The 14,729-nt window shown below is 36.6% G+C and overlaps 1 protein-coding gene across 1 annotated transcript; it reads left to right on the top strand.

The window, feature by feature from the left end:
- Positions 1-5,462: 5,462 nt before the first annotated feature.
- Positions 5,463-14,482, top strand: LOC131304660 (uncharacterized). The gene is made up of 7 exons (XM_058331994.1): positions 5,463-5,596; positions 8,398-8,741; positions 9,936-10,424; positions 10,526-10,675; positions 12,665-12,712; positions 12,798-13,225; positions 13,658-14,482. The coding sequence occupies exons 2-7, from the start codon at positions 8,405-8,407 to the stop codon at positions 14,276-14,278; spliced, it is 2,073 nt and encodes a 690-aa protein (XP_058187977.1). The 5' UTR covers positions 5,463-5,596; positions 8,398-8,404; the 3' UTR covers positions 14,279-14,482.
- The last annotated feature ends 247 nt before the right edge of the window (positions 14,483-14,729 follow it).

The following is a 14,729-nucleotide window of genomic DNA, read 5'->3' as shown; positions in this document are numbered from 1 at the left end:
AGCAAGTCCTTGTATCTTCCCCAACATGCATAAAATGACTCATTCTCTCTTTCAGCAAAAGTTTGAATTTGGTTCTTGAGATCAAACCAATTAGTGATGGTCATACGACTTTTAAAAACATTGGCGTCATGAGGGGCTATGCAAGGGGGTGTGAAAATTTGATTGGGACAAAGATAATCCCGCAAAGTCTTGTGCGGTGTGATGATTTGATTAGGACAAAGGTAATCCCGCAAAGTCTCGTGGGGTGTTTCCCACTTTGCTGCCGCCATTCTATTAGATAGATAAAACATAAAATAAACAGGCTAGAGGGGCTATGCCGCCACCTCTTTTCTCAAAACAGTTCCGTGGGGTTATGCCACCACCATGTTATATAGACAATAAAAGAAAAGGCAATTGATGCTCAATCTAGCTTCGTTACACCTCAAGTCGAATTGGTGGCTCGGTTAGAGGTATCCGCTAAGTTGAGTTCAAACTACACAAACAAAAAAAATAAAATAAAATAAAAAATAAACGGAGTACTTACAGTGGTTTGGCGATCCTCCAAATAAGCTATAAAAGAAATCCCCGGCAACGGCGCCAAAAATGCTTCGCCTTCAAACCTCGCCTTCAAATATAAGGTTTAAAACCCCAAGCGTAGGGCTAGGTCGTCGGTAGCATAATATCCGGAAGTCCGGGATCGTACCCACAGAGAATTCGAATACAGCTTAATTGGATTGTAGGTTTTATATGGTGGATTGTGGCGTTTAAGACGGCCAACTTGGTTTTCCTTTAAACGGTAAAAATTGCCAAGGCAAAAGACTAGGATAACGCTTAATAAACTAAAAGGAGGCAAGTCTAGGGATCGTCTAACCCTTGACTTAAGCCGTTACCGGTTCTCAATTATAACTCAGGCGAGAGTCACGACCGCGTGCTCACGCCCGGAGGATTTAACTGTAAAAGACTACATTTATCGGAAGATGTGATTAACCGGAATTAAATCAACCTATTTTTGCTAATGTATCTAACACGTAGGGGGCCACGAGCCCTCAATATGTCGCTTGCCAAGACCGCTTGACTAAACTTTATACCAAGGAGTTAACACGCCTCGCTTAGACCAAAAAGGCTAGGTTAATGAAATTCCGAAAACCAAGATTTTAAGCCCGAAGGTTTGAGAACCAAATAACCACCTAAGTCCTCGGGAAAGATTACCCCGAGACTTGGCCTATCAACTACTCACACATAGCTAAAGCATGAAAGAAAGCATAAAAACGAGACATGACTTTTAACCGATAAAAACGAAAACAAACTTGATATTATAAAAGATCTAGTCCGTAGGAACAACTTTAATAAACGAGAAATTAACAAACGAGAATTACTTACTTGAGTTCTTAAGGAATTACACTAGAAAAGCTTGAAAGAACCTTAATGGAGGAAAACTTAAAGCTAATTATTAACTAGATCACAAAGGGGAGAGAGGAGACCCCTATTTATACACAATGGGTTTCTCTCTCCTCAAATATCTAAAAACATACTATAAAAGGCAAGTATTCCATAAATGGAAAGCCCAAAAAGCAACAAATATCTGGCCGGAAGCTCTCCGTATCGATACAGAATAAGCAAAGTATCGATACCACATCGTTAAGCTGAAAAGGCCAATCTCCCGTAACAATCTCGTATCGATACAGATTATGGCCGTATCGATACGGGAAACTCTGCTTGAAAAGGTAACAAACGCGTATCGATACGCCTTAAATCCGTATCGATACGGAATGCTTATCTCTGGTTCTTCAAGCCAGCCTCCAAAACTTGGCACCCGACGACCGTTGGCTTGCCCGATGCTCCTCGCCTTCGTTCTTTGGTCACTTTGGCACAAGTTCCACCGGGCGATGATTCTTGAATTAACTTGGGGGTTGACTTTGCACTCAAAATACGCCTTTTAAGGGCGTTTTTCCTGAAACACTAAACAAACTACCTTACGAGCAATATCGATATAAAAGCTAGATAAATGCAAGTTAAAGCAATATAAAATGGGACTAGTCGCACCAAATATCTACAATATTGGGTGCGCATCACTCACCTTGTTTCCCTTAAATATTGGATCGCAGAGAAAAAAGAAAAGGCAAAAGAAAAAAGAAAAAAGAGGAACTTAAATAGGGGTCCTGTAGCACATACATTATTAGTCCCCCTCCAATTGTGGATTTGAATCATGAGAATAAATTCTTTAGACCGCCGGTGTAAATATTTGTTTCCTCCAAATCAATTGCATCACGTCGCCATGTTTTATTAATTGGGACCACTGTTTTGACACGTGTCGCAATGCAATTGATTTGGAGGAAACAAATGTTTACACCGGCGGTGTAAAGAATTTATTCTCTTGAATCATTATGTTTCAGTACTGAATTTGGAAAAACTCAATAATACCCCTATATATACGTACATACCATAAACCCTCTCTCTCATTAAAAAAAAAAACCCAACCCTCTCTCTCATTAAAAAAAAAAACCCAACCCTATCTTTCTCATCTGAAACAAGCCGCCACCGCCCAACATTCACTCGAAACTGGCTGAAGAAATACTAAATTAGTAGCAGCAAACTTGAGTCGATAACTACTGCTTTGGATATCTCGCCTTTAATTAAGGAAAATGATTTTGCCACTCCCTTTTTTGTTAACGCCACTCCTCTATAAGCGGAGTGGCGTTAACAAAAAAAGAATTGGCAAAATCAGTAGCCTTAATTAATGTGTTAACTTCTTTTAGATTGGTTTAGTCCTCTTCTTAGTTTGGAGGCTCCGTTCCATTAAAAAAAATAAGAACTTATTTTTCAAAATAAGTATTTATTTTTTGAATTAAAAGGTAGTGTATTGTGAGAGAATGATCTGTCTCGTTGTCTCGTAAAGCGATAAATAAGTACTTAAAAAATAAGAACATTACAAAATAGGGGCTAATCACTTCCATTTTTTGTTTTCGGCTTTGGTTGGGCTGATACACATCTCCCTTCCTCTCGGTTGTACTCTTCTTCATTAATATATACTAGAAGTAGGGGCACACTCGATGCGTGTGCAACTTTATCAAAATTCGATCAAACAAACAATAAGCAGAAAGCTATTGTGCATATTCTGTCAAAATTTTGACAAAATTGTACCCATATCGTGTGTGCCGTTGCTTCTAGTGTCAATTAGTTTAGTTTTTTGTTACCAAATCGGGCACTGAAGTTTTTTTTTTTTCCGTATCTAACACTTTGTGTAAGTAATTTATATTCTGTAACTTTTTTTTTCCATACAAAAATGAAAGGCAATAATAGTGTTTCAAGTCTAAGTAATGCAATTTTTTTTTTTTTTTTGGCTCCGTAAACTTTCATACAAAAAAAAGAAGTCAATATGGTGAAGGAAATTATGGGTTTTTTTGTGTAGTAAAAGTAAGTATTGTAGTTTCTGTTAAAAAAAATCAGTAGTTTAAGTAAGGTAAATTCTGTAAACTTCTTTCATTAAAAAAATAAAATTCAATAATAGGTGAGAGACAATTATGTAAAAGACAATAATGCTTGAGAAAATTACAAAAAGTGATTACAAACAAATGAAGAAGAAAAAGGAGGGGAAAAAAGATGTCGTGCCTGTTTGTGGAGAAGAGGATGATTGCAAGAGGATTGTAGGCTTGATAGTGGACGGTGTTGTGTAAATTTGTGGGGAAACGTGGGGGTGAACAGTTTGGGCTAGAGCAATTTTACTTCTTTGTCCTAGCAGTTAGCTTCGTGTACGTGAGGAACCAATGAAATAAGAGAAATTCAAGGGGTAATAATGTCAATCACTTTTGTGACATTCCAAAAAGAGGAGACACCAAACGTGCTCTCCTTTTATATATTAGAATAGATTTTTCTTTTGCCGATCGAAAGATGAACATTCGCTCGAAACCCACATGTTATTTTCGAAAAGCTCAAAGGTTTTTTGCTGTGCTGGTTGCAATTCGACGGTGGACCTCAGGTGTTGATTTGGCTGATTGTGTTAGTGACTTTTAAAGTCTCTCTCTTTTATACCAAGGCTTTTTTTTGTTTTTTGTATAACTAGTATTTGTGAGATTTGTTGTGGATTTGAAGTTTGATCTGTGTTGATTATATAACATAATTCCAAATATGTTTATGGTAATTTTGCAGAAATAATTCATAAAAAATATGATAGGTTTGAATGCATAATTAATTTTGCAGAAACATCTCATGATAAAAATGGCCAATTTGAGTACGTGCATGAATTTGTGTAGAAATATCTCATGCTAATTCATGGTATATTTGTAGAAATTACTCATGAATTAATTTGTTGTCGTTATTGAGCTTAAATTTTCATGGAGAATTTGAACAAATTAATGATGGTAAATATGGTGAATTTGAGCATAAAAAATATGGTAAATTTGAAAATTCACCATGTTCCAAAATATGTTTCATGTTAAGTTTATCAAAAAATAATTCATGAAAACATGAATTATTTTGAAATGGATTATATTAGAAAAATATGTTGGTAATGTAATAAATGAGGCGTAGTAAATGAAAGGTAAAAAAATGGGAAGAGATAGTTGCGTTTATTAAATGAGAGTTACTTATAAACTTTGGAGAGAGAGAGAGAGAGTTAATTAATAAGAGCAAAATGGGTCATTAAACCAATTTATGGATGAGAACATAAGACCTCGTTCCGCTAATTAAAATAAGTAGGAGTACTTATTCTTTGAATTAAAGATGTTGTATTGTGAAAGAATGAATTGTGTCATAAAGCAAAAAATAATAGAGAAAGAACTGTGCTACACACACAGCAATCTGTGCACAGATTGTGCACAGATTTTGTTGTGGGACCCACCACGGGTTCCACACAAATCATCCAAGCCGTTCATTAAATGTAAAACATTTTTTCAAGGGTCCCCGTAAAAAATAAGCTCAATTCAATACCTATAGGTGCTTCATCCAACCATCTAACTTTTCATTCAGATTTTCGGATAATGAAAAGTTATACGATTGGATCGAGCATCTATAGGTATCGGATTGAGATTATTTTTTACGGAGACCCTTGAAAAAATATTTTATATTTAATGAACGGCTCGGATGATTTTTGTGGGACCCGTGGTGAGCTCCACAATAAAATCTGTTCACAATCTGTGCACAGATTGTATGTGCGTGTAGACTTTCTGATAGAAAAATACTAAGTGCAAAGAAAATAGATAAAGAAAAGACCCTTAATCTGATTGTTCGTGGATCAATTTAATTACACATTCATATGAGGTTCATGTACACTTTAATCTGCTTTCTTTGCTAATGGTTTTTTTCCCAGCGTACCCGGCGGTGAACGTGTCTAATTAAATTGGAGACAATCCACAACGTACCCAATGGTGAACGCGTTTAATAAGTTGGAGAGAACCACTTTATTACTGTATTATTCTCCTCGTATATATATATATATATATATATATATATATATATATATATATATATATATATATATATATATATATATATATAATCACTAACACGGGAAGAATATAGAGTACAGGTGATTAAGAAAGCAGATTAAAGTCAGTCCGAGGTTCTTGCACACAAGATATAGAAAACACCCAAGTCTTACTCTGGTTTCAGGAATTTAGAGGTATCACATTCTCTGTCTCTCTCTCTCTCCATATATATATATATATATATATATATATATGCCTTTCAGAAACGATAAGAAAATAAGATCAAGGAAAATGATTTATACCTCCCTTCTTTAGCTATTCATACTATTTTTTTTGTTTTTATTCACATGAATTTACGATATTGTCATTTGAATAAGTGTATTGAAAAAATGGCAAAATAGTAAATTTAAGTGAATAAAAAAAAGTGTGGATGGCTAAAGGAGAGTGTAAAAATCAATTCTCAAACATCAAACGAGAAAAATCCGATTGTCTGGTTTGTTTTTTTTTTTTTGGTAAGTAATTCATTCTCGTAAATTCCTTTTGTTTCTCTTTTAAAGTCAGTTTGTTTTTAAATTTGAGTGTTATGCTTTTGCTTGAATTACAAATTTTTAAGCTGTTAAAACATGTGTGAATTCTTTATTTTTATTTTGAGATGTGAATTCTGTCCCACGATTGTCTGGTTGATACATTAAGTATCCCATGGACTTCGCAGTTCCCTCTATCTATCCCCATCCTTGATCCCTTTTTCTTCCAAATTCTTTTCAAAAAATCAATCTAGATAGCAAACTTGCCCATTTGTTTTAACTGATCAATGATGTATGAATGGATAGATGGACCGACAAGAAAAGGTAAGACAAACATATATAAGAGGACAATGTAATGAGTCCATAGTACTCCTCGATCCGGACCACTTTACCACCATACATTCCTGTGGAGTCTACCACTAAGTGTATGAACCTCATATGAATGTGTGGGTCGTAAAATGATCCGGAGTACCACATGGTACTCCCAGACTATTGAACAATTACTCCTCTTAGAATGCTGTAGGTTTTTCCCCAGGTATTTGCTTATTACATGATACAATCTCTGATATTGCATTACTTTAACCTATTGATTGAATGTGCTTATTGTTGTTTAGTGTTTTGGTAAAGTAAATCATTGTCAGATAACGTTTGCGCTATGAAGCATGGATACTCTATTTTGGCCTCCATATCACGTATCGTATCCGTATCGGATACTGATACTCTCCGGATACATATCCGATACGTTTTTTTAAAGTATTTTGCTTTTAGAATTATTTTTTGGTATCGCGATACGTTTCGGATACACGCGAATACGTGTTGGATACGATCGGATACGTTTTGGATACGCACGGGGGTAAATTATATATATAATATGTTTTTTTATTTACTTTTATATTCAACGTATCCGTATCGTATCGTGTCCATATCCCGTATCCGTATCCGTGCTTCTTAGAGTCATTTGGTCAAGGTCTAAAACATCATCTCTTTCCTAAAGCTACAAGTTGATGTATAATTGTCATATAGTTAAGTTAACCTGATAGAACAAAAAATAGAAGTAACGCAAGTTCTCTTGCAAGCAACCAACAGTTTATAACGTGATCCAACACATTCTAATTGATGTTAGGAACCAAGTTCATCTTCCTTTCAATGGTTTATATGACTTTCATCAGTCTAGCATTCTCTTTACAAATATTAGTTGAATTTTTTCTACTATCCTAAATTGGCCTTTGGTTTTGAACTTTTGTTGTCAGTCAGGGCCATTAGGAATTGTTAACATGTCCAAAATAAATGATTCGTGTAGCGAAAGCGAGACTTTGAACTTGGAGTTGAATAATTGTGTGGATTTACATTGTCAACTATGATGAAAATAGGAAGCAGGAACTCACTTCTAAAATTGTACTGCCTCCATAAGAAATGAACAGTGCTGTTTATCTGGAAAAGTAAATGAATGAAAAGCTAACCTAGCTTGTAATATTCATAAGATAAAAGAAAGAAGTTAAAAGATAGTTAATGAAAACAAATATAAGAAAGATGGAGGACTTGTGAGTAGGTGTTAGATTTACTGATTCAAAATGAAGACCCCCTAGAGTTGTCCAGAGTAAACGCCTTGAGGCCCTACTGCTCTTGTGTACCGAGAAGTGATAAAAGGCACCAAAATACACAGCAAAGGCTGTGGTCATGGAAACATCCATTCCTGGCTGAACCTTTGGTAGTTTTTCAAGTTTTATTTTGGTTTCTTCCTGATCATGCATTTCAAATTTTAGAGTGTTAAACCCTCTTCTCAAAACCTCGTCAATGGTTTTTCATTCATGCATCACTAAGGATGAACTAATAATGGGATAGATTATAGAGTAGAGGTTAATAATATGGTTTGGCTGATGGTGGTAGCCGGTAACTAACACCTCCCCACTTTACTTTTAAACTGAATGGCAATACTTTGGAATTGATGAAGGCCATTTGGTTATGAACGATTGGACATTCCGCAACAAAGCGAAAGTAGAGTAGAAGCCTGCTCAAAAAAGTGGGCGAGTTGATACCACCTGTTTCTTCTTCTTTCTATTGAGTTTTCTATTGATTTACTACTTCATTTAAAACTGTTTGAAGGGATTGCACCACAAAGAAGGAATATTGTATGAGAAATCACAATGCAAAAAAACTAGTCTTTTCGAGAAAAAAAAAAACAAAAAAACCTGTGTAAGATCATTTCAAGCAGACCAGAATTTTTCACAGGGGAAATTTGAGGCAAGTTAGAGTGCATTGAATGTATAGAAATGGCTAGAAGAGGGTTTCTATTACTTATATTAACTACTACTATAGGAGTAATTTTTTAATGCAGTGCTCTTCTGTATATGTTCTAATTATGTCAAATTTAAGGGAATTTCCACATGCCTTGGCACATGCACCCTGTGACACCATTATTCTTCAGCCAAACTCAAAATTAATTTTCTGTCTATCTTTCTTTACTCCTTAAGAGCAAGCATGGGAAGTGCAAACATAGCAATGCTTGGAATTGTTCATGAACAACTCACAGAAGATAACTATGAATACTGGAAAGTATGCTTGGAAAGGTATTTGATCAGTCAAGGGTTGTGGGATGTTGTAACTGGGAAGAAACCTCAACCAGCGAAAGATGCAGATGGTTATGAGGACTGGACAAGAAAAAATGCATTGGCTTTGCATGCCATTCAACTGTCATGCGGACCAGAAATATATAAAAAGTTCAGGAAAACTACTTCTGCGAAAGATGCTTGGGAACACCTGGCTCCATCCCAATTGAGACGACCAGATGATCATGAAGACTCGGTTGAAGAGAACGGTAAGAAGTCTGAGAAGTAAAGTATAAAGACGTACTTGTTAAGCATAAACCGACAGTTCCTTAGCAAAATCATCAAATTTTATTCATTCCTGCCCTTTACGTTTTGTCTGATTTTCTTCTTTTCCCAATAGTTTTCTCCACTTATTATGGCAGCAAATAGTGATCATATCTTACATTGGTGCCATCACAGCATTATGTTATCAAAGTATGCCTACTTTTCAGTATTTTTATAGTCCAGCATTTGTTTTCAAGGAACCTTACTGATTGATTGCACATTTCTTTTATCAACTGTTGCACTTTATCTTCCACTTTGAAAGCCTTTGTATCTTATTGCATTGTCAATCTTAATATTCACGCCTTAAACTTCCTAATTATCTATGGCCAAATAAAACCAGAAGCATACATTTCTAAGCCCTTTGATGGATTCCTTTTTTCATGCATGCTTGGTGACCTCTTCTAAAGCAACGTCTCTGCCTCAAGTTTAAGATTAGCTTGGTGAAAGGTTTACCAAGAGTCTAAGATCATTTAGCTTCTTCTTGCTGCCTCTAGGCCCACTACTGCTGTTAAAGTCTCTATCCATTCCTTCACAGGAAATCCTCTAAAGGATGAACCACCAAGGCTACTTCCTTCTTTTTCGTTTATCATTTGATAGATTTGCATTCCAGTTATCTCATGTTTTTTCATACTTCCTTCAGTTGTTCTTTTTGTACTACTCTCTATACATGTTAGGAATTAGATAAGCTGCTTGATTGAAAAACAGCGGGGCATGTGTGATGTAAGGTAGAGAACAAGAAGGTGGGTGACATGAAAGAGGAGGTTGGCATATCGGATAGGTTGGGAGGTGGGTTTATTATGGAGGTTGGAAGAATCATTGGCTTGAAATTACAGGTGCGTAATTGGTATTGTATCAGATAGTTTGCTGTATATGTACTGGTGTGTAAGGAATTATTTCTGGACTGTGAGAGAAGAGAGAGAGAGAGAGAGAGACGAGAGACAGAGGGAACCCAAGGGGGTTCTCCCCTAGTGTTTGTGTATCAGAGATAAAGCAAAACCGGACGTGGTTCTTGATTAGGGAGTGTTTTGTGTACTTTGTGTTCTGCAATCATAATACGATTCTTTGTTTGTGTTCTGTTTTTTATTCTCTCCACCAAAAATACAGTCCTATGATTTATTGAGAAAAGAATTGTTTTGCAGATAAGTTTCATCATCTTAGTTATCGGACCTTGTACAACACAATTGAAAATGGTGATTGGGAAGAAACAAAAAGATTACTTGATATGGGAGGCAACTCTGTCAGTGCGCGGATTACATCCAAAGGGGATACAGCTCTTCATGTTGCGATTATGGCTGGACATTTAGGGATTGCAGAGAAGTTGGTTATATTAATGTCAGCAGATGACTTGGAAATCACAAATGAATTCGGAAGCACAGCCCTCTCTCTTGCTGCCATCAGTGGATGCACAAAATTAGCCAAAGCAATGGTGGACAAGAATCCCAAGTTGGTTACAGTTTCAAATGATCTACATATTGATGGCGCCATCCCTGTTATTGTGGCTTCTCTATATAACCGGAAAGATATGGTACATTACCTTTACAAAGTGACACCCATTGATGAGCTCAGTCCTGAAAAAGGCCACAATGGTTCCACGCTGCTGCATTGCCTGATCAGTGCTGAAATTTATGGTTAGTGTATACACATTTTTATAGTTATCTAAAGCCTATTCTTTCCTATTGCTTAAGATGCTCAAGTACTTAATCCTAGAACTTGTTCTTTCTCATCGCAGATGTTGCTTTGGCGCTACTGGAAGAGTACCCCAAACTGGGCCTTACTGAAGATCGTTTCGGAAAGTACACCCTCAGAATATTGGCTCAAAAGCCATCTGCATTCCCAAGTGGCACTAAACTCGTGTTTTGGAGAAGATGGATGTACTCATGTGAGTTTCCCTGTTAATAGCTTTCTAGCTAGACAGTCTTGCTCAAATTATGACTGGGAAATGACATGGTTATAACTTTATATTTATACAGTTCAGCTCCACTTCATATGTAAATGGGATTGCTCTTACTAATAATTGGTTCTTTTGCTATCAAAAGTTATTTAGAGAATCATGACTACTTCACCACATAGTCAAGTGTGGTCTGCTCTATTACTTGATTTCTTTACCTTGTTTTTGTTACTATGTATAATGTAGTGACAAAATGGATAGTGTGCCATGGCTTCATTTAATTTTTCTTTTACTTTAATTGTAGGTATTAACGTACATATATTACCACACAGTACTGGAACATTTCCAGTATCAAGTGATGAAGAGAATTGTAGAAGACTCCAACAAAAACCATATCGTAGAGGAAATATAATCAGCAAAGGCATGTAGACACAATCCCCCCCCCCCCCCCCCCCCCCCCCTGTGTGTGTGTGTGTGAGTGCATGCGTGCGTGCATAAATTATTGCGTCAATCCCAGCCATATGCAACCAAAAGATGGGTTACTTCATTCCATTACCTCATGTTTCATTTTGGATGGGCAAGTATTCGTAAATATTCATTCAAGCGGGTGATAACAGATAATGATTTTATGACACCATGTCGTATGATTGATCAAGTAAAATGGTCTTGAAATCCTAGAACAAGATAGAGAAGTACTAACAGACATTATGTGTTGGACCTATTTGAAAAACATTGAGAAAGTAAGAGTCAATGCATTGCTGTTTGAATGACAAATTCAAGGACAGTTTCAAGCAGCTTCTTCAGGCTGGCATAGAATCAAAGATTTTGACTATTGAATAAGGAAACTGTTCCTTAAAGCCGGCCGGATCAAAGATTTGATGGTCTTTAAGCCGACATAACAGCATTTTTTTTCCAGGCTGGCAGAAAAGAATAGCTGTCATGCCCAACATGGAAAATTTTAGGGGCTTTGTTCGGTTCTCAACTTAGTTTTAGTTTTAGTTTTGTTTTCAATCATTACCCTACTTCTTTCTCCAATCATTACCCTATTTCTCCAATTATTACTTTCACATCTCTTTCTATCTCTCTCCAATCATTAGCCCTATCTTCAATCATTACTCTATTTCTCTCTCTACCCACTACCAAAACTAAACTAAACTAAACTCACAACCAAACACTACAATGTGGTTGTCTTTGCTGGGTTAGGCAAGAAAAGGTGTACGGCTTGGAAAGCAGACCAAAGAAAGGATAGTCAGTCCCAAAAGCATGGGTAGAAGTCTGAGATAGAAGCCAAAAATTTTGGAATCTCATAACTTCAAATACCATTTTTGTCATCTTCCCGTTATTGTGACTAATTTTGACAGCTCAACAAAATGGATAAGAATTCCCCTGCTGCTACTTCTCAGGGTTTCGAAGGGTTGTATTTGTTGTAGAATCACGGGGCTTTGTTGGTCTTTCGGTATTGGTCTTGTGTTGTTTTCTTTAGGCTTCTGACGGTAATTGGTCCTTGGTCTCAAGCCTTGAACAATGAACATGGTAATTGGTGCATTTTGTTTTCTTTAGGCTTCTGACGGTAATTGGTTCTTGGTCTCAAGCCTTGAACAATGAACATGGTAATTGGTGTATTTTTTTTTTTCTTTTTCCCCTTATGAATTGTCTACTGTTGGAGAGCTATACATACTTGAATGTCCTTGTCCTCCACCCTATGAAAAAAATGTGCCTCGCTTCTGTAAAAAAGAAAAAGAAAAAAGTCCTGCAAAAAATAAGCGGGATGCGACTGGCATAGTGAAATTGATAAGACAATATATGTGAGGGCATTTAATCCAAAGTATTCAACATCATTGATAGTTGATAGTACCACATGGTAAATTCATTTTTTTTCTCTAAGAAAATGTCCAGTTTCTTAGAGAAGTTTGAAGCTGATATTTGTTAATGTTAGGCACACTTATGATGAATAACTGTTCATATATGTCTATTTCGCAGCAATGGGCTTGTTCAGGGAACTTGTTTCATGCCTCTTGAAAAGCTTTGGTATGGAAGATACTCTTGATGATGAAATTCTCATTCTTACATTGGATTTCACTTTGTCTTTAATAGAGTTTTTTTTGAATTGCAGTCCCAGATGTATATCATACAAAGTTGGTACATGGCGAAGCCCTTAAAATCCTCAGTTGCATTTGTAAGGAGATACCAAAATTGAGTGAGTCACAACTTAGTGATATTGGAATAGATGAAATGATCTATGATGCCGTAAAGCATGGGATATTGGAGTTTATTGTTGAATTAATAAAATGTGATCCTCCAATCATATGGAGAAAAGACAGTAAAGGTAGAACGATTTTTGCACATTCGATTGTCTTGCGGCAAGAAAAGATCTTTAGCCTCATACATGGATTTGGAACGAGGAAGAACATTATGGCTCACCGACATGATATATTTGGTAACAACTTTTTGCATCTAGCTGCCAAGTTGTCTCCTCCTGGTCAGCTTGGACGCATCTCTGGGCCAGCTCTACAAATGCAAAGGGAACTTCAATGGTTTAAGGTAGTCATATCCAAAAGTTTGTTCAGCTAATGTCTTTTAGTTGCAGAAAGAGCAAACACACTTCCTCCCTCAACAATGTGACCTAATTCTTGAACTCAATTTTTTTTGTCTTTTAGTTGCAGAAAGAGCAAATACACTTCCTCCCTCAACAATGTGACCTAATTCTTGAACTCAAAATTTTTTTTTTCTGTATGCTCCTTCACCTTCTTGAACTCAAATTTTTTTTTTTTTCTGTACGCTCCTTCGCCTATTGAATTTTTGTCAATGTCCCCCTCGGAGAAATGCGTCATCACAGTACTACATATTTTCCCACTTGACCCTTTCAAGTTTTAAGTATTAGACATTTCTCACTTCCGCCTTTCAAGTTCCAACCATAAAGCATGGTCCTGCTTAATTTTCACCCTAATAAATTTGTTTCACATAATTATCTAGGAGGTCGAGAATATGGTGCAACCCAAGTGCAAAGAAGAAGTCAATGAAAACAACAAAATACCTGCAACTCTATTTACTGAGGAGCACAAAGAGTTGGCAAAAGAGGGAGAGAGGTGGGTGAAGAATATTGCGGCATCAGGCATGGTTGTCGGCACCCTCATCGCTGCTGTTATGTTTACAACGGCTTTTACCATTCCTGGAGGTAGTGACAACACGACAGGCCTGCCCGTATTTCTGAAGTATGATGAATTCTTGCTTTTTGTCATGTGCAATGCATTCTCGATGTTTTCGTCCTCCACCGCAGTGTTGATGTTCTTAGGAATTCTCACAGCCCGCTTTGCAGAAGAGGATTTCTTTCGGTCTTTGCCAATTAAAGTGATCATTGGTCTTTTATGCCTTTTCTTGGCCATCGTAACCATGATGGTCGCCTTCGGATCTGCTATATTTATGACCCTCAATAACCGTTTATCTTGGGTTGACATTCCGGTTATCCTTCTTGCGTGCATACCCGTAACACTTTTCTGTGTATCGCAGTTTCCCCTTCTCATTCGTATAATCCATTGCACATTTGTTTCGACCATCTCGGGCAAACCCGAGAAACATCCCCTTGGACTTCGATGAAGTTGTTTGTATGTGATGTTTCTCTAGTCTTGTTGCCGAATTTAACTATCTATGGATGAACTTGTCAGAGGTAGTTGAAATAACCATTGTGGTTCTCTGGAGAATATACTTGTAACTCCACTGTAGGATAAGGCTTTGGTGTTCTTATTAAATGAAATTCTTCTTCCATCAAAGTTTTGTCTTTTGAAATTTTTGTAGGCACAATGTGTGATTGTTTCCTCTCCATATTTTGGTTTTGTAGTTATTGTCACACTTTCTGTGGCCTTTCGGACGTTGCTTTTTTACTTATTTTCTCTACCAGCTTTTGACTTTGCATTTGGTTTTGCAAAACCTCGAAAGAACATATTTTGTTATCTCATCTGGTTGAGAAAAAAAGAATAGAAAAGTTGCACAACAAATCCCAAGTTTGGACCCTGTTAAAATATCAAACCATGTGCTTTCAATCGTTGCA

This window comes from Rhododendron vialii, chromosome 10a, assembly GCF_030253575.1.
Source record: "Rhododendron vialii isolate Sample 1 chromosome 10a, ASM3025357v1".
Taxonomy (NCBI): Eukaryota; Viridiplantae; Streptophyta; class Magnoliopsida; order Ericales; family Ericaceae; genus Rhododendron; species Rhododendron vialii.
The sequence above is the reverse complement of the archived record's forward strand: the minus strand, read 5'-3'. Positions and strand labels throughout refer to the sequence as shown.

Excerpts from the sequence above, each read along its gene's own strand:
- LOC131304660 (XM_058331994.1), top strand. The coding sequence starts at position 8,405 with ATGGGAAGTGCAAACATAGCAATGCTTGGAATTGTTCATGAACAACTC. Across the intron at positions 10,676-12,664 it reads GAGAAGATGGATGTACTCAT|CAATGGGCTTGTTCAGGGAA; the intron begins GTGAGTTTCCCT and ends TCTATTTCGCAG. Across the intron at positions 12,713-12,797 it reads ATGCCTCTTGAAAAGCTTTG|TCCCAGATGTATATCATACA; the intron begins GTATGGAAGATA and ends TTTGAATTGCAG.